Source organism: Dromaius novaehollandiae, chromosome 27 (genome assembly GCF_036370855.1).
Source record: "Dromaius novaehollandiae isolate bDroNov1 chromosome 27, bDroNov1.hap1, whole genome shotgun sequence".
NCBI lineage: Eukaryota > Metazoa > Chordata > Aves > Casuariiformes > Dromaiidae > Dromaius > Dromaius novaehollandiae.
Window position 1 is genome coordinate 4,499,056 of NC_088124.1, and position 19,034 is coordinate 4,518,089.

Here is a 19,034-nt window from a genome sequence, read left to right on the forward strand (position 1 = left end):
ACCCGCGCGGCGCAGCACTAGGGACGGGCTGGTGGGACGCACAGACCCCCGCACCCTGCGCCCGTGGCGAGCCGGACGCGTCGCTGAGCCCAAGAGGGGCCGTGGCAAGGGCCGGGCTTATTTAAATTATTAATTAGCCGCGTTTTTAAGCCCCGCTCCTTGGCTGCAGCCGCAGCTGCTGCGAAGCGCCCGCCCCGCGGCAGGCAGGCCGGCCGGCGTGCGGCTCGGCGCCCGAAGCCCTCGGCTGCCAGAGAAAGACGCTGTTGTGGTGGCCGTGCCTCCGCGGCGGCCCCCCGCCTCCCGCCCGCGTCCCACCCGCCCTCGGCGAGCGGCGCCGCGAACAAAACCCCGCGTCCCGCTCTGCTGCGCGGAGGCGCTCGGTGCGGAGCCGCAGGGCCGGCGGCAGCGGCGGGGACGGGGACGGTGCCGGGGACGGTGCCGGGCGCTGGCAGAGGCAGAGCAGCGCGCAGGTAAGCCGGGGCTTCCCCCGCGCCTGATGCTGCAGCCCGGGCTCCGCGCTGAGCCCCGGCCCTGGTGCTCCTGCCCTCTCCAGCCTCTCCGACACGCCAACATCTGCTGTTTCCTTTTCTCGCCTCTCTTGTTTTCTCTCTTCTTCAGCAGCTGGAGTCTTTTTCCTCCCTGTTCTTTCCTTCCTCCAGGAGTTTTTCTCAGCCTGGGGCAGGGTGGCGGTGGAGGGGGTGTGTTTAGGGCTGCAGAGGCAGCAGAAAGTCCCGCGCTGGCTAGCGCCGTGGAGGCTGCTGGCTGCTTCCCGGGGGGCTCACAGGGACCCCCTGGTCCTTCCCTGGACCCCCCGGTCCCTCCCTGGACCCGCTCATCCCCTGCCTTGGGAAGCAGCGGAGGAGGAGGAGAGGCTGCGAGCAGACCGGACGCCCCGGAACCAGGGCTTGGGGAGCCCCAGCTTTGGTGTTTTGTGCTCCAGAGGCCCCCGGTCACCCTGTGTCCCCTGCGCCGAGCGCAGTCTTGGTATTTCTACCCAGATGTGCCCGAGCGCTGGCTGAGGCAGCCAGGATGGAGGGCTCAGCGGGGGCCGCATCCATGCCGCATCCGTGCCTCACGTCCCCCCAGACCCCCCCTGCCCCGCTTGTCTGAAAACTGGGTGCTTGTAGGAAAAGCGTGTGCACGGCAGAGAGTGGAAATTCATCCTCTTGGAAGCTGAACACAAAGCGCACGGCACATGGGAGCTTGGGAACCCTCCGCAGTGCCTTCCCAGGCAGCGCCCGCTCCGCCGGGCCTGGTGGCAGGTCCCGGGTGCGACTGAGTGCTTCCACCTGGGAAGGGATAAAAGCACAGCTGTGGGAGGCTTCCTCTGCCCTGGGGAAGAGCCTGGAAGGGAGGGAGCTGATAAGGCATCGGGAGCAGCTCCTGGCCCTGGGAGAGCGGCTCTGCGCGAGGTATCTGCTCGGAGGGCGCAGTGTGTGCGTGGGGGGCAGGCCCGGGGCTGGGCTGCGATCGCTTTGGAAATGTTCACTCTCCCAAATTGCTTTTTTCTGCACCCAGCCGGTTGCACCGTGTGTGGCGAGGAGCCCTGCGGGCTGTGCCGGCAGCAGCCCTGCGGAAGGGTCCGGGCTGCAGAGCGAGGGAGGAGGAGGAAGGAGGCACAGGGGGAATTGCCAATGCTGAGGGAGTAGCAGAGATGTTTTTCTTTTTCTTCCCCCGGGACTGCCTTCCTACAGACCCTCCTGTGGGAAGGAGGTTGCTGAAGGGAGCGGAGAGCAGGATGAGCCTTTTGCAACTCCTCTGCTGGCTTCAACACAGCTAGGAAACGCTCCTGGCATGTAGAGAAAAGCACGAGCTGTGCATCGCCTCTCCGCTCCTCGCAGCTGAAAGCGTCATTAGGGAGCCCGTGAGGACGTCCCACGGGGCTGCAGGTGGGACACCCCTGTCCCATGCACGGATGCACCGCCGTCCCTGCGGGGCCCCAGCCCCAGCCGAGCAGCCTGGCTGCAACCTGGGAAAGCGCGGGAGCAGCGGGCCGTGCTGCGGTGCTGCTGTGGCGAGAGCTCCCTGGGAGGACACGTTTGCGCTGTGTTTGGCCGTTCTCCACCGTGCCCAGCTCTCCGGGGCAGCTGGATAAAGGGCCCCTGTTTTGGGTACGGCTGGTCAGACCCAGCGTCTTGCAAAGACACTAACGGGCTGTTACAGCGGTTGGACATGGAGGGAGGCCAAGGAGGGAGCTTTGCTGGCTCCTTTTCGTTGTTTTTGGGTTGCCTTCCTTTTTCTGTGTTAACGTACTGGTTCCCGAGACCACTGCAGGCATTTGCAGCCTGTGGGGCTCATACGGTGATGGGACTGGGAGATACTGCGGAGAAGCTCTGCACGGAGCTCCCAGAGTTGTGGGAAACAGGCTGAAAAGCATCTCTTGCTCTGGGAGCTGTGCGTTACTTAGATGCAGCAAAACTGAACTTTCTGGACAGCAGGTATCAGTGGCATTTTGGGGCTGGAACTTCCAGCCGCTGCCCTTAATTTTTGACCCGTGATTGTAATGGGATGAGATGCCCCTTCCTGGGGAAAAAGCAGATCCAGCCAGTCGGGTGTGTTGGCCTTGCACTTGGGCCAGGCTGCTCAGCCCAGCCTGGAGCTCGGGGTAGTCAGGATTGCTTTAGTCCGTGAATTCAGGCTTTTCTCTGCCCCAGGCAGTTGGTTTCCTGAACGTATGTGTTGCTTCATGGTTTAACTTTATTCTAGTTGCGTGGTTTCCTAATGGGTCTCCCAATCTGAGCCGCTCCGTCTGCGTGGGACTGGTGGGAAAGGTCGAAAGAAGGCTTTTGCAAAACACGCCCTGCGCCGTGGCACTGGCCCGCGGACGCAGGAGACGCTGCTCGCGCAGGCTCGGGGTGTGGGGTTTTGAAATTTGCTCCTTGCGCTTCATGCCAGTACATTCAACCGCATGAAAGCGGACAGAGAGCAGACAGACAGGCGCATCCAGGGAGAGCTGGCTCTGAACCCTCTAACGGGCTGGAGGCAATTGCAAAGCCTGCAGTGGCCTTGGTGTGGTGCGAAAAGCCCAGCTGTGGGCCTGCTGCGGGGACGCTATCCTGGATATCGGGCTGTCGCACAGACAGCTGGCTGTGAGCTGCTTCCCTGCAAGCTGTTTGGAAGCGGCTGCTGCCTGCCCCGAGCAGGCTGCTTCTCGCCCCTGCGGGTCCCCCGAGCCAGCGCGGTGGGGTGAGGCTGGGGAGGCAGCGGGGCGCCCTGCGCGGCTGCGCTAGGCCCCCCCGTAGGGACACGGCAGCGGGCTGCACGCAGTGCGGCGGATGAAAGGGATCGCTTCTGCTTTCTGACGCTTTCCTTCTGTGGTGACAAATGGCACGTATTGCTGCCAGCTTCTGGCCTCGCTCTCTGGCCTGGGGACAGCTGCTGTTAAAACCTGGGTCCCTCAACATCTGCAGAGCTCAACCCTCGTGCGGAGCGCGTGGCGGAGCGGCGGAGCCCGTCCGCCGGGTTGCTCCTGGGCTGGCCGAGCGCTCAGCGAGCTCCCAGAGATGGATGGAGACGTGGCTCTGCCCCATCCCCATCTCCTCGCCACGACGTGCCCCGGGGCGGCTGCTGGGGTGGCCGGAGCCCAGTGTCCCTCTGGGAGAGGAGGGAGCCGACAGCCCGGATCTCGGCATGTGCTGGCTGTGATATCGCGTCCCAGCTTCGCAGCTGCCTCCTCCCGCTGCAATGGGCCAAAGCCAGACCTTGGGACCCCCCTTCCCTCCCCGCCTCTGCGGGTGTTAAAATCCAGGTCTGAGTTCTTGGAGCTGAGGCAGAGGCCAACGAAACGGCCTGGGACGAGGCGGCGGGGGGGGGGGGGTGCATGCAGAGAGGGACGTGGCTGGGCAAGAAGCACAGGTCCTGCAGGGCCAGGAGGGGACTACACGTAGACCAAATCCCTGCCATGAATTTGTCCGTTCTCTGCCGCCCTCTATTTAATCTGTCCTCTTGCAACACAGAAGCATGCACGTACATCCCCAAAGGGGACTTATTCCAGCACTGCTGAGCTGAATATCTGGCAGGATTTCGGCCCCATACTTCTCCGCTGTTCCTCCCTTCCCCCAGCGAGATGCCAGAGCTCTGATTGAAACCAGCAGGCGCGTGAGGCTTGTAGGGTTAAACGGAGCCAGATGGGAGCGGAGCGAAACAAAAAGGAAAGTCACAGCCTGGGCCTGGGGGGGGTGAGAACAGGATCTCTTCCTGGAGAGAGCCGATTGCTCCGTGCCCCGGGAATGCTGGGAGCAGGTTCAAAGGGAGCTGGGCTGGCATGCTGCCGGGAGCTGGGGTCCTGCTGAGGGTCCCTGCGGACATCCCAGGGTGGGACGTGGACCGTGGTGGGTGGCAGTGCTGGGTGGGAAGCTGCTGTGGGGAGGTGGGGGCTGGTGTGCACGCGGGCTGCCCGGGCCGGCGTTTCCGTGCTGGGAGAAGGCAGCGAGAGCGGGTTTGCCGGGTGCTCCTGCGCAGCGCGAGGCCACGCTGTTGGCTTGACAAGGAGAGCTGTCGGCATTTCCCTGCAGCTCCCCGAGGTGGGACGCGATGTGCCTGGCTCAGCCCTGCCCGTTCGCTGGCAGGGAGCAGCTCCCGGCGGGTGCTGGGCAAGCAGAGCCGACCGGGACTGACCGCGGGCACGTTCCCGATGCCCCGCAGCGCACCGGGTGCTGAGGCAGCGGCTGTGCACACCCGCGAGTGGGGAGCCCATCTCTGCCTCGTTGCATCTTGTGTTGGAGAGCTGGGAGAGCCTGGTGTCCTGTCCCAGTGGTGCTGGGCAGGTGTTCGGCCTGGGTCGTCCATCCTCCCTCAAGTCTCCCTGACCTCCTCCCTGTCTCCTCGCACTTTATTCTTTCCCCCACTCTCTCTGCCGGCTTCCTCCATCTGCCCAAGTGCACATCTAGCTCGGCTCTGTTCCTGCCAGGGTGACAAATGCCCCTGGAAAAAGGCTGGCAAGTGCCCAGAGGTGTCTGCTGCCTACCCAGACAGCCCACAGCCCGTCCTGCCTCCAGCTGGTCCCGAGGAGTCTGGGAGCATCCAAAGCACCTCCCGCGCGGGGTTTCTGGGGAGCTCTGCTGCAAGGAGCCAGATTCCTCCACCTCCGTTTCGTCAGCTGGAAAGGCACCAGCGAGAGGCTTGCCGGGGATGTCGCTGCTCTTCCAGGCAGCCGAAGGGAGGAAAAATCTCAGCAGCCTCTGTGGAATTGCTCACGAGCACAGAAACGGAGGCATGGTCGAGCCCAGAGCAGCGCGGGAAGGGGCTGTGCTGGTGCTTAGGAGAGGCAGGATCGTTTCCCCCCAGCAGCCTTAACAGACCCCCACTCGCTGGGGCCAGGAGTGAGCAGGGATCTCTCCTGATCCCAGCCCATCTGCCCTGGGACCACCTGGGGCAGCTACCCCAGCCCGTCACTGTGCAGTGGGACTGGAGGGGATGCATCAGCTATTCGGGCAGCGCAGGAAGCCTCGTAGCCAAACGCCTTCAGCGTTGCCTGTGCGTAGACTTGCAAGTGTCCTCTTCGTCGCGTAGCCTCAGAAATGAGCTGTCCTGTCCTGTGTTAAAGCCTAGTCCCTGGAGCACAAGACTATCTGTCACTGCTGCCTTGCTAACTGCTGCTGGCCTCCTGATACCATCGCTCAGCCAATTTGCTACTGAACCATTGATTTTTGGCTGCGAAATTAAACCTAATCCATCAGAGCTTCCGAGGAGGTGATCCATCCTTCTGGGAGAGGTCACGGCAGCAGCGGGGCTCCTGGAGAGGACCCAGGCTCTGCCCGGCAGTGCTGGCACGGCTGCGTACCTGGCTTTGGAGGTGTCTGCTCGTTGGTGCGGCAGGACTTGGTGTGGTTGCGTCGGTGACACCATCTGTCAAAGCCGAAGGGAAACTGCGGCTCAAAGCCCTCCTGTTCTAGTGGGAGAAGTGGGAAAATGTCCTTTCTGGCCCATCTTTTGCTCACTTCCCAGCTGGCGAGGGGATTTCTGCTCTCCGTCTGTCTCTCCGTTTTTTTTTCTGCCTGCTGCGTTGTCCTTTGCCAAATTTATTACCGAGGCTCTTTGCAGTACTAGGACCTCTGTGCAGCTCTCTTCCCTCTTGTTGCTGAATGGGTGAAATTACCCGCGAACTCATTTCGGTAAGCCAGCAGCACAGTTCACGGGGAGCCAGACACGTGAGAAATTGCCTTGTGAAAGGTCTTGTGGCTTCTGACGTCGCTTGTCAGGCAGAGCTCTAGTGATGGAAAGCCCAGACCTGGTTGGGGACAGCTTCGCCCGGGAGGTTAGGTGCTTTCTGCAGCTTAGGTAAGGGTGACCCTTCCCTCAGCTATGGACTGTTCTTTAAAAGGCCAAATCTGTGTGTGTGTTTGTTTTCGTTTTTTTTATATAAATAAATGAAGCTGAGCCAAGGAGTGACTTCTGGCCTAGACAGGGTTTGGATTTAAAGATAACTTCCAAGAGGAAGGAGAGAAAATAGCAGACTACCTGGCTGCGATGTGGGGTAAATTCTTGTCTCTCAGAGCTGGGAGAGATGAGAGGAGATGGGAGGTGATGTGTAACCTAAATCGGGCTGCTCTTAACCGACCTGTTCTTGTTGTCTCCCTCAGGGAAATATCTGGACCATGAAGGTGGCCTTCAGATTGCTTCTCCCACTGGTTCTTGTGCTGATCTCGGAGGTGAGCGGGCAGCGGAGGAAGCCTCCCCGGAAACCCACGCGCCCGCCTCCCGAGCCCGTTGAGCCCACAGAGCTGCCCCCACCCTTGCCACCGGGTCCCCCCTCCGTCTTCCCTGACTGCCCTCGGGAATGCTACTGCCCTCCAGACTTCCCCTCTGCCCTCTACTGTGACAGCCGCAACCTGAGGAAGGTCCCCATCATCCCGTCCCGCATCCACTACCTCTACCTCCAGAACAACTTCATTGACGACCTCCCGGAGGAGTCCTTCAGGAACGCTACCGGGCTGAAATGGGTCAACCTAGACAACAATCGCATCCGGAAGGTGGACAGGCGGGTCCTGGAGAAGCTGGAAAACCTCATCTTCCTCTACATGGAGAAGAACCAGCTCAAGGAGGTGCCTGCCTTCTTGCCACCCAACCTGGAGCAGCTGCGTCTGAGCAGGAACCAGATCTCCAAGATCCCTCCTGGGGTCTTCAGCAAGCTGGAGAACCTGGTGCTCTTAGACCTGCACCACAACAAGCTAAGCGATGGGGTCTTCAACAAAAACACGTTCAAGGGACTCAAGAATCTCATGCAACTCAACCTCGCCCACAATATCCTGAGGAAAATGCCCCCTGGGGTGCCCAGTGCCATCCACCAGCTCTTCCTAGATAGGAACAACATCGAGGACATCCCCAGCGACTACTTCAAGGAGTTTCCCAACCTGGCATTCATCCGGCTCAACTACAACCAGATCTCTGACAAAGGGCTGCCCAAGAACTCCTTCAACCTCACTAATTTGCTCGTGTTGCACCTGGCCCACAACAAGCTCACCAACGTCCCTTTCATCAGCTCCAAGCTGGAGCACCTCTACCTAAATAACAACTCCATTGAAAGTGAGTTGAGGTAGTGGGTTGGGAGGCCATAGTTAAGCTCGGGGAGCAGATATGCTGGGGGATGGCATGTGTTTTGTTGGAAAACGGCATCTTTTACCCACCAGGATTTGAACCCTTTGAAGCGGGGTGCAGTGCTGAAATGAGCTGGTGGCTCTCTAATTAATGAGGGAGGATGGATCTGGATGTAGAGGCCCAGGGATTAGGGCAATAGTTCAGGAGCAGGAAGAGCAGAGCTTAATTCCCTGTGCTGCTACAGGGCTTTTTTTCCCCCTCGCTGCCATGGGCTCCTCTCCTTTTCATGTCTACCTGCCACGGAAAGGTTTACTTCCCCAGCAGGGTACAGGAATATGTATATTTAAAAAGGAGAGTCTGTGCACATATTTCAAGAACAGATGCCAAGTATGCAGTCAAGATGGTTAGAAATAACACAGCTCAGCTCTCTAGCTTAGCCTTGCAGAGCGAAGGAAAGGGAGAACAGGGCTGTGATGGAGGCTGCCTTGACAAATCAATCAGGGCAATTTCACACTATTTCAGGCAAAGTACAGCAATTTCATGGGAGAGGTGCTGGCCTGTGAAGTGTGTAAACATGGCTAATGTGGGGAAGATAGAGAGCTGCTCCCAGCAGCCCTGGCTGTTTCTGACATTAGAGGTCCAGCAACCTCCTGTCCTTGCTGAGAGGATCTGCAGGGGAGCAAGAATGCAGCGCTGCTGCCAGAAACCCTCCGTGTGCACCAGGAAAAGTGCACGCAAGCAGTCAGGCTCTTACATTTTTGGTTGCAGTGGGGTCTATTGGGGCTGCACAACACGAGGTGGTGGTCTCCTGTGAAGCCGTCACCGGGCAGGTCACCGAGCCCAGCAATGAGTGGCGTCACGCAGGCGCTGCCGGGGCCTGCCGTGTTTATTGTGCAGTGACATTGCGTGGCTTTCTGTGCAAGAGTAAGCAGCCACTGAAGAGCAGCTGTAGAACCGCAGCGCAGCTTTAGCAGGCTGGCTCCTGACGTAGCAGGGCACCGTCTCCGACTGCGACGTAAGCCGGGGAGAGGGAGAAGCCTTCTCCTTTGATGCTGAGTGATAACAGCGTTGTGAGACGCGATCCCAGGGAAAAAGGACAAAAACTGCACAATGCCGAATTCCTTGTCTGATGGAAGCAGCTGGTGTTGGTTCGTGAGGGAATTGTGACGTAGGGATGAAATGCAAGTTAATCTGCATTTTGAATACCGAACTGTAGCCTAGAGGGATCTTGGGGTTAAGACTGTGACTGCTCTTGACTTCAAGATACATATACCCATAGCAAGGTCCTACTTAGACTTTCCATGGAGAGATGCTCACATGGCCATGCACCTCATGTCCTAGCTCTGTGTTTTACCCCAGCTGTCTTGTACCTTTTTGTGCCTAGTGTTTATAAGGTTCCGGTTCCTGGAGTTGGGTAGTAATGTAAGAATCCCTGGGTTTCTCTTCTGCAAAGCAGGCCTGGTGATGGGGAGAAACGTGTGGAAACTCAGTGACATGCAACAAGCCCAGTCAGTGATTGTTAAGGTTATCTTTAGCTTAACAACGCTGCAGCATGTTTTGGTGATACTTTTGGAAGGCTTAGGGGTGGCTAGGCTGATTTTGCATTTGAAATCATCCCTTTTCTCTCTAAGGACACCGTATTCCTCACCTTGCTTTGGCTGAAGGTGACCTGCTTAAATTCTGAACAAAAGCAGGATTCACCTCTCACTGGGGCCCAAGGACTGCGTCCTGTCTTCTGGGAGCAGCCAAATTCGAGAGATGCCCAGAGCGCTAGGAGTTAAGGCAAGGGGTGGAGGGGTTTCCCCTGTCGGCAGCAGAGCAGCCCCCATGTCGGGCTGGGTGAACCCTAGGGGGACAGGGACGGCAGGGCAGGGGGGTCTCTAGTGTCACTCGGCCCCGTCCCTGTCCTGGTTCCTCTAACAGCCTCTGCTTTGCCTCTCCTCCCTGCAGAGATCAACGGGACGCAGATCTGCCCCACGTCCCTGGTGTCCATCCAGGACTTCTCGCCCTCGGACCTGGACAGCGTGCCCCGGCTCCGCTACCTGCGGCTGGACGGGAACCTCCTGAAGCCCCCCATCCCCCTGGACCTGATGATGTGCTTCCGGCTCCTGCAGTCCGTGGTCTTCTAACCCTGCCCGGCAGCGTGCCTCTCCCAGGGCTTGGCTTTGCACAGAGACTCGACCCCTGTCGGCGTTTGACACTTGGGACCCTCTTTGCCTCCCTCTCCCCCTGCTCCCACCCTGCCTCTCCTTCCCTCTCGCATTTCCCCCTCTCCTTGGTGGCCCTGGCACGTATGTCCTGATGGACCGCTGTCCGCAGGACGGCACCGTCCCAGGCCGTGGCAGGCACCGGGCAACGCGGCGTGGGTGCCACCCTCACCCCGGTACCCAGCCGGCGATCCCCGTTCCCTGCCTTGCCCCCCGGCAGCCGGCCGTCCCCAGGGCACCGCGTCCCTGGCCGTTGCTGGAGCTGGGGCTGGCTTCGCCCTTCCACCCAGCAGAGGTTCAGGAGCTTGGGATCTGTCCTAGCTGAAAGCACCTCGTGATGGAGCTGAAGAGGGAGCTGTAGGGAAGAGGGGAGGAAAGGGGGAGCCTCGGACCGAGCCGTGCACTGTTATCACACGTTTCCAGAATGAAGCAATGTTGGCTCGGAGGCAGCCGTGTGCAGCAGCAGTGCCAAACCCAGCAAACCAGGAAAGCTTAAAAATCAGAGCCTGATCTGCCCGGGGACAGCTGTGTCCCTGGTGCTGGGGTTGTAGGGAACTGGGCGCAGCTCCCTGCTTTGCCCTGTGTTGGGGGGACAAACGGGTCCCTGCCGAACATCCTGGGGAAAGCCGGGGGGTTGCTCGGCCCCTCCTGACTTGCTGCAAGACTCGGGTTGTCTCCTCGCTCCGGGCGGATGCTGTGGGCATGTTCCCCTGCGGAGAGGCTCAGACATCCCTGGGGAAAAGCTGCCCGTGGAGAACATGGAGCAGGGATGTCCTGCGGCTCGCGTGACAGGGTGACCGGCGGTCACCCTGCGGCCGTGGGGCGCCGAGCCGGGCACATGGGGCTGCACAAGCCTGGCGTTTCCCGGGCGTCCCGGTTCCCTGTGTCCGCCTGCCGCGGGCCCCTGCGAGCAGGGCTTGGCGGAGGCGCGGGCCCGGCGCCGTTCGGCAGGGCCGGCAACGACACCTCGTGGCCGGAGCCACGTCCCGGGGTCCCGCGCGAGGCCGCCCTGCTCCTCCGGCTTGGTCCCTTTGGGGGCCCTTCGGTTTGGTTACTCCAGAGGTTGCATGGGGTTTTTTTTTCCCTGCGGGGCTTGCTGTCGATTTGGCAAGGATGTTGGTGGGGAAAGGTCCCCCTTCTGCAGATGGAGCTGGGGTTTGCTGTGCCATGGGTGGGGAGAGCTGATTCCACTTTTCCCAAGGCAATTTCCCATGCACCCTCCTTCGCGGGACCCGACCACCCCTCCTGCCTCCCCCAGCCCTCATTTTCTTCTCTCCCGGGGCTCCAACACCAGCCGTGCAGGCTGAGTCCAGCCCCGGTGCCGCAGCCGTCCCCTCCCGCGTGCTGCCAGCCGCGCTGCAGCGATGCACGGCACCTCCGCAGCCGTCACCCCCGTCCGCAGCTCGCTGCCGCAGCCGAAAGCCCCGCGGCGGGCAGGCCCCGATGCCAGCGGGGCCCCGCGGCTGCCAGCGAGCGCCCCGAGCAGAGCCGCTGCTTCCACAGCGATGCCGGCATGAATCGCGCTCTCGTATTTAGGTACCTGGGGCCGGGTGCTGACCGCGGCGACGTGGGTGCAAATCCGGGCTCTGCTGGGGCCGGGTTACACCCGCGAAATCTCCGCTCTGCTCTCGCGGCCCCTCTTTCCGTATCGCTCGACTCTGTAAATTTCACTCCTGGTTGCTTTCTTGAACCAACCACATATGTCTGGTTTTGATTTTTTATTTTTTTTGGAAGAAGAAAAGGAAAAAGGGAAGAATAAATCTTTTGGAAAAGCTGTTTTTTATTCCCCTTCTCCCCATTTCCACATGTATCGCTTCCCTCTTTGATAGCTGTACCTGCATATATAGGGCGTCCGGGTTTAGGGGGGATTATTCTCTTTTTTTTCTTCCTGATCCTCAGGATTTAGATTGAAGGCCGAGCATTAGAGGGGGAAAAAAAAAAATCCCCCAGAATAAGCATTAAAGCAATTAAAGGAGCAGTTGCCTCCTTTGTGTTTAGCCACCAGAAATAAGCCTGGTGTGAGATGAGCGCGGCTGGGCGCCGAGCGCTGCGCTCCACGGGGAAGGCAGCGGGCACAGGAATCTCCCTGGAGCCCATGGGAAATGCCAGCGCTTCCCCCCGCCTTCCCGACGCATCCCACATGTGCCGGTGCTCGGCCACAGCCACGGGAGGATCGTCAAACCCCCACGCTCATTCGGGGTGGTGGTTTTGGTAAAAAATCTCTTCTCCAACTCTTCCTCCCATGGGCTTTATTGGGTTCGACAGGTTTCAGCCTTAAACCCGGAGATCCTATGTATATATTTATATATAATGTGTATATATACTGGTAGACTGTACAGATACATCTATAGACGTATGTAGTTCCCGAGTGATTTCAACTTAATGGTATTTTCACTCCTCCTCTCTGCAGTGGTGAAAATAAAGTGACTCAAAAGGGATCCGGAGCTGTGCTCAGACCTCCTTCTTTCTCGCCTCTCGGCACCTGCCTTCGGCGCTCCCCCGGCGCCCGTCCTCATCCTCGGGGGTAACTGAGGCTGGGCTGGGGGGATGCTGCCCGGGGGAGACCCTGGGGGTCCGGCCCCCCCGGGCAGGGGCTGCGCACGGTGTCTTCACGCGAGCGAGCGGGCGCGGGCAGCAGCGCATCCTCCCGCAGCCGCCGACTCGCCGCGGCTCTCGCCGTCCCCGCGTGAATCACAAGCGGAGCGGGAGGACGGCGTGGGCGCGGGTGCGAACGCGCGGGCTTGGGCGGGGGGCTGCTCACGGGAGCGGGCACGTTCGCGGGGGGGTGCAGAGCCGGCGCGGACAGCCGGCTCCCCACGTTTTGCGCTGCAGAAGAAAAATCTCTGCGTTTTATGATCGGTGCATGAATCACACGCTCCCGGGGCGCTGCCTCCCCAGGCAAGTCGTCACTCCCTCCCGGAGCAGCTCAGCACCGCAAAAACAGGGCGCTCGTTCCTCTTCCCTGCAATCAGCTGTCGCGCGGCTGCGGGAGCGGGAGCCGGGCTGGCGCCGTACGAAGCCCCGCGCTGTGCCGGCGGGATCGGGGGGAGGCTGGGAGCGCCTCGTTAGCGGTGACGGGGGCTGACGAGCAACAGGGCCCCGGCATCAAAGGGCTGCCCGGCGCGGTGGGGGCCGATGCCCGCGGCGAGGAGGGGGGCTGCGGGCCCGCCAGGGAGCCGCTGAAGGTGGTTTGCAGCACGATAAATCACTGCCGCAGTTAAGCCCCTTTGCAGCTGGTGCCCCCCCCTCCCTTTTCCGACGCATCAGCCGGGATCTCTCCGGCGGCGAAGGTTTGTGCTGACCCCGCAGGCGGTGATGCCTTGCGAGGGGCAGCACCGAGGGGCGGCTGCACTCGCGGGGGGGAGAAGCTGGCGCGGGGACAGACATCGGCTCTTCCTCGGGTGCAGCAGAGGTGTATTTTAAAGGCTGTCCCCCCCCGCCGCGCTGCACCAAAGCCTGTCCTTCCCGGCGGGGGGACTCGCCGGCCGACCCCGGACAAGCCTCCGAGCCCCCCCCCCCCCCCCGGGGCTGCCACGTCGCATCACGCTGGCCGCAGAGCCCACTAATGAGGGGCTTAACGAGGATTAGCGGCGGCCCTTTGCTCCACTCGGAGCTGAGCGGGGACGGGGACGGCTCGCGGGGAGGGGGGCACGGGGGCTTTCTCCAGGCAGCGGCCGAGCACGGCGTCCGCCGGGGCCGGGGGTGGTGGGCGCGCACGGGGACCGCGCCGGGTTGCAGGGGGGCGGCGCGGGCGTCCCAGCCGGCCCGGAGACGCCGGCATATGGGCGCGACGTCGCCGGTGGGTGAGCGCGTGGGCCGCGGCGCGCGAGCGAGCGGAGAACATCTTGGCGGCGGTGGGCGGCCGTGCGGGCGCCTGCGGCTCCCCCGCGGCATCCTCGCTCCCACCCTGCCTGTCCTGGGGCCGAGCGGAGGCACGAGCCGGCGCCTGTCCCGGCGGGGGGGCGGCTGGAGCCGGAGCTGCATCTCGGAGCCAGCTGGTTGCTGGGGGGGCCCCTGGCTACGGCGGGTGCCCCCCACCCCCCCCGGGGACAGGGTGCTGGCTGCATCCCGCGAAGGGGAAGGGGAGGCTCAACCTCCGCTGCCGAGATGCAGATGAGCAACGGGGGCTTTGCAGCTCCTGCATCCGCAGGGATGCTCCGGGCTTGGCAGGGTCTGGGCTGGATGGGGCAGAGGTGGAGCTGCCCTGTTCCCCTCTGCCCAGGGCTGCGTGTCCCCTGTCACCCACGGGGACACGCTGATCTGCCCCCCATCCCATCCCTGGCAGCCCTAGACACAAGCCCAGGCTCTCGGAGCAAAGCCACCATGGGGGCTGGCCTGCTGGGGACAGGGGACAGCGGGGTGCCTCTGGCCTGATTGGCAGCATCCCGCCTCTCCCCGCGGCAGCCCAGCCGGGCCAGGCCCCTCCGCACGGCCCTGCCCTCCTCTCGCCCCTTAAAACCCGGCAGCCCTTGCCGGCGGGCGGGCCAGGAGCTGCAGCAGGGCTTTCCCACGCTGAGGAGGAAGAGGAGGAGGAGGAGGAGGGCAGTGGGGTGCATCCGTGCCCACTGCCTTCTGCACCCTCAGCACCGAGCCAAGCTTTCACGCTGCCCAAGGTGAGTTGTAGGCTGCTCTTCCGGCAGCGTGGTGGGACCAGCGTGGCCCAGGCCAGTCCCCGGTGGCACTGGCTGGCCCAGGACACCCCAAACTGCGGGAGGCTGAAAAACAGCGCTGCTGGGCTCCGGGGGGGCGAAGGGGAGGGCTCCCGGGTTCGTTTCCACTTGGCTGCTGGTTTTCTCAGGCCGGTGTCCCCGGCCGGGGCAGGGGAGAAGCGGCGGGTGTGCAGCGCGGTGGTCCGGAGGCCCCGGCCGACGTGCCGTGGGAGCCGTGCCGCCTCGGGGGCTGCAGCGGGGCCCCGACCGCCACCGCCGGCTCCGGGCTGGAAGAGCTGCAGCGCTCTTCATGCCCATTTGCTTTCACCGTTCTGTGGCTGTTTTAGGGCCCCGGCGTGTCCCCCCCGTCGGAGCACCGTCTCGCCCTGCGTCCCCGGCCCGAGCAGGCAGTGGCGAGCAGCGGTGAGCAGCAGCGCCCGCCTCCGCGGCCAGCCCCGGCTCCGGCACGGGCGTGGGATGGGGAGCCTGGCCGGGCTGGGCATCGCCAGCCTGCTTCTGGCGGCAGCTTGGGCAGCCCCAGGCGAGGAGGAGATGAGGGAGGTGGAGAAGCCCAAAGGTGATCTTGCCGTCTATGAAAACCTGGACCTGGACAACTACGACCTCACGCTGGACAGCTACGGCGAGATCGTCGACTTGAGCAACTATGAGGAGCTTTACGACTACGGAGACCTTGCTCCGAAGGTAAGAGGGAAGCGGGAGAGTGCCAGGAGCGTGGGGCAGGTCTTGCTGCAGTGCATCCCGAGAGAGGGAGGCAGGTGCTCTGCCCATGGTGTGAAAGGGGCTTCTGCATGGCCACGGCTGGAGACCCAGGCCTGCCTCTTGCCCCCTTTCCAAGCTTAGGAGCCCTGGTCACTCTTCCACCCCCCATGCTGGTGGCAGGAGAGGCTTTTCTGACCCCAGCCGCCTCCTGCTCCCTTTTGCCTCCCCAACAACTGGCCTGGTGCCATCGCTGATGCAAAGAGCATCATTGCAGATATCATGTGAAGGCAGGGACCAGAGGAAACCAGGACATGATGCCTCCTGTCTCCCTGGGGGTAAATAGGGAGGAGATTTCCTGAAGTTCTCGCCTAGGAGAGCTGTTTGAGTAGGAGCCGGCTTTCCCAGTGCTCTTGACCGCTTGACCAGTGTCCCTTGGTGGACTCATGCCCTGGAGGGGAGGGGAGGACTCTCCAGCAGGATTTCTCCCTGGGAGCCCAGCCCTGATGCCCAGGTTTTACTTGCAGATCGAGGTTGGGACTCTGGCTCCCCCCACCAAGGCCCAGGAAGGTCTCCCAAACCTGGGCACCACGGCCGAAACGCCCAAGCTGCAGCCTCCGTCCACCGCCGCCGCCACCGCTGCCGGGTCCGGCCACTCGGACCTGCTGGAGCCCATCACGGCGGGGGGTGAGTGAGGCCCTGGGGAGAGGGGCAATTCGTTTCCAGGTGCCACCAAACGTCTCTGGGTGGCACGGAGGGGGCCCAAGCGCCCCAGAGAAGAGGGAGCGGAGCCGTTCCCGGGCGGCTGCTCTGCCGGGGCAGCAGCGGAGCTGGGGGCATGGGGCACCTTGCCAAGCGGCAGGCAGGGGGGCTGGAGCAAGACGTTTCTGGGAAACAAAAGTGCCGACAAACCCCAGCAAAGCAGCAACATTTTAATGAGCAGAGACATTGTGACAGTGGGACAGAGTAGCAATTAGATTAGTGACAATTAAAATCCTGTAGCGAGGGATAAATATCTTTATTCATTTTCTGTCACACTGGACTGGGACAAATTAAGTAGGAGGCAAAGGGAAATTGTTGCCTTTCTGCTTTGAACTCCCCCACTGATGGATGTGGAGCCTCGTGGGGCTGGGAGCGGCGCGGGAGCGGGGACACGGCTTCATCCCTGCCAGCGGCATCGCATCCCGCTGGTCCCGCTCCGGCTTGCTCCCGCCGAGTCAGATGTTTCGCTCGATGCAAAAGTGTTTTCTTTTGCTCCATTTCCTTCTGCAGGGACAAATCCCAAGGCGGGTGAGTGAGCCCTGGGGGAGCACTGCTGTGCTTGGCAGCGCTGCCTCTCCCCCTCTCCCACGGGAGGGATTTGGCCCTGAGCGGATTCATTTATTAGCAGCTCTTTTGGCTGGTAGTTCCTGGCCCAGCCTTTGATGTGATGCTGCCGGGGTGTTTCACCGACGGAGCTGTGACAGCTCTGGGCTCTGAGGACCTCGTGTAGTGACATGGCTGGTGCGGCGAGGGCTGAGGGTCCTGGTCCCGTCTCCCAGAGCATTTTGATGCTCTCCAAAGAGCCTCCCGGGACAGCACGGCCCGGGAGCTCAGCACCCAGGCTGGGGCCGGGCAGCTCTTACTGCTCCAAATAGCTGTCCGGGAGCAGGGGGATGTGCAGGAGTTTGGGAGCGGTGGGGACATCAGTGGCCCCGGGGACGGAGCCGCAGGAGGTGGGTGGGCGCTGCCGGCACCGCGCTAGGACCTGCCTCTGCCGCTGCCCCCAGGGCTGCCGAGCTGCCTGCGCTGCCTCTGCCTCGGCACCTCCGTGTACTGCGACGACGCCGGCCTGGAGCGCGTCCCGCCCCTGCCGCCGCACACCGCCTACCTCTACGCCCGCTTCAACCGCATCGGCCACGTCCGAGCCGGCGACTTCGCGGGGCTGAGTACGTCCAGGCGAGGGACGGGACGCCCTCCCGGGGCACGGGGCTTGGTTTGCGCCGTGCCCAGAGCCGACCTGCCCCTGCGGTCCCCCAGGGGAGGTCCGAGGCACCTCTCCATGCTCTAACCCCCCTGTCCTCATTGCATCCGAGGGTTTCGGCCCACTCCCAGGGCCAGGATGCCCCAGACGTGCGGAGCAAGGCTTGTGCTGGGCTCCTGCCTCTCCCCGTGCGCAGGGTTTCTTGGGGCTGCTGTCACTTGGCCGAGGCGTCCGGCTTCATGCTGTGCAGGGGGGCAATGAGTGGTTATGGGGGGCTGTGCGTCCTGGTGACCCCCTTCCTCCTTCTCTCCCGCCAGAGGAGCTGAAGCGCATAGACCTGACGAGCAACGACATCTCTCAAGCAGACGCGGACGCTTTCCGTCTGCTCCCGAGCCTGCAGGAGCTCATCCTGCCCGGGAACAGGCTGACGGCGCTGCCCGAGCTGCCCCGCAGCATCGTCAGGCTGGACGCCCGCCTCAACAGGATCCCCAGCGCCGGCATCAGACCCGAAGCCTTCCAGGTGGGTGCCGGCGGGCGCGAAGCTGTGCCGGGCACCCTCAGCCCGGGCTTAGCCTCCTGTTACATGAAGCAGAGGCCAATGGATGAACCTTGGCTGCTTTTAGCCCAAACCTGCCATACCAAGGGGTGACCAGGATGGTGCAGAGGGGGAGCAGGTCAAGGTCTCCCTGAGATGGGACGTTTGTCTGTGTCCCTGCAGGACCTCACGCAGCTGCAGTTCCTCCATCTGTCCGACAACGAGCTGGACCATATCCCGGCGCCCCTGCCCCAGAGCCTGCGCTCCCTGCACCTCCAGGTGAGAGCGGCGCAGGGAGACGCGGGGATGGAGGGCCTGTATCAGTGGCCATGATGTCCAGGGCCTGTATCTGAGTCTTGCAGAAAGCAGGGATGGGGGTCAGAGTGCAACTCCTCCTCCTCCTCCTCTTCCTCGCTGGCCCTTTGAACCTGATTTTGCGCTTTGCCTCCTTGGCCAGAACAACAACATCCAGACCATGCAGGAGGACACGTTCTGCGACAGCCGAGACCACAGCCACATCCGCCGGGCCCTGGAGGACATCCGCCTGGATGGCAACCCCATCAACCTCAGCCTCTTCCCCGATGCCTACTTCTGCCTGCCGCGCCTGCCCACGGGCCGCTTCCACTGAGGGCTCCCGCGCCTCCATTCCCGGCTCCTCCGGCCCTGCCGATCCCACTGAGGATGCGGGGTTGAGCCCGCTGCCTTCACCCGGCGCAGGCGGGCGTGGGGAGCTGAGCCTCAGTGTGTGGGGCACCACCGTGCTGGGGCAAACGGAGCCAGGATGAGGAATTCACAGGGTGAGGGCAACTCTAATAAACCCAAGAATTTAAAAATTCATGCAGCCTCCTGGTCTAAACAGCAAGAGCCGCAGAAAGCCCTCATCCAGCCCCAGCAGCTGCTCTGTAACGGCCCTGGGTTAGCAAGGACAGGGACCTCCCCATATCCCTGCTTGTTCCAGGCCTCGGTCCCCCCGGGAGCCTTGGTAAGACCCGTCCGTGCCTGCGTTTGGGCTTTCCTGGACCAGGACCTGGAGCTGCATTGCTCCAGCGAGGTGATGCTTTGGCCACATGAGGTTCGATCTGCATGAGCGGGCTGTGCCCTCTGCCGTCCCCAGCCACATTAGCGGGGTTTCTGTTGCTCCAGAAGAGTGCTTGACATCCAGATGTGAGCTGCAGCCACAGCTGGGACATCTGCACGTACTGCCACAGTCCTCAAAAGAGGATGTAAGAGGAGATCCCAACACTGGGGAGTGGGAGTCCCCTGCCCAGAGGGTGCCTGCTCCCCTGAGCTGCAGATCCCCTGCGGTTTGGGTCTCCTTCAACTGCAGGGAAAGTCTGCCAGCAGCATTGGGAGCTGTGAGCCAAATGTCCCCGGAGCCAGCAGAAAGAGCCGCTTTCCATACTGAGGCAGTTAAAATATCTCGCATC

At 62.2% G+C, this 19,034-nt stretch overlaps 2 protein-coding genes across 2 annotated transcripts; both read left to right on the forward strand.

Moving 5' to 3' along the window:
- The first annotated feature begins 337 nt into the window (after positions 1–337).
- Positions 338–12,181, forward strand: PRELP (proline and arginine rich end leucine rich repeat protein). The gene is made up of 3 exons (XM_026111990.2): positions 338–470; positions 6,582–7,524; positions 9,487–12,181. Exons 2-3 carry the CDS (start codon positions 6,597–6,599, stop codon positions 9,663–9,665), a joined length of 1,107 nt encoding a protein of 368 aa, XP_025967775.2. The 5' UTR covers positions 338–470; positions 6,582–6,596; the 3' UTR covers positions 9,666–12,181.
- Positions 12,182–14,230: 2,049 nt separating this feature from the next.
- On the forward strand, positions 14,231–18,824 carry OPTC (opticin). The gene is made up of 7 exons (XM_064498026.1): positions 14,231–14,356; positions 14,740–15,094; positions 15,637–15,796; positions 16,879–17,037; positions 17,390–17,592; positions 17,791–17,886; positions 18,065–18,824. The coding sequence occupies exons 2-7, from the start codon at positions 14,870–14,872 to the stop codon at positions 18,233–18,235; spliced, it is 1,014 nt and encodes a 337-aa protein (XP_064354096.1). The 5' UTR covers positions 14,231–14,356; positions 14,740–14,869; the 3' UTR covers positions 18,236–18,824.
- The last annotated feature ends 210 nt before the right edge of the window (positions 18,825–19,034 follow it).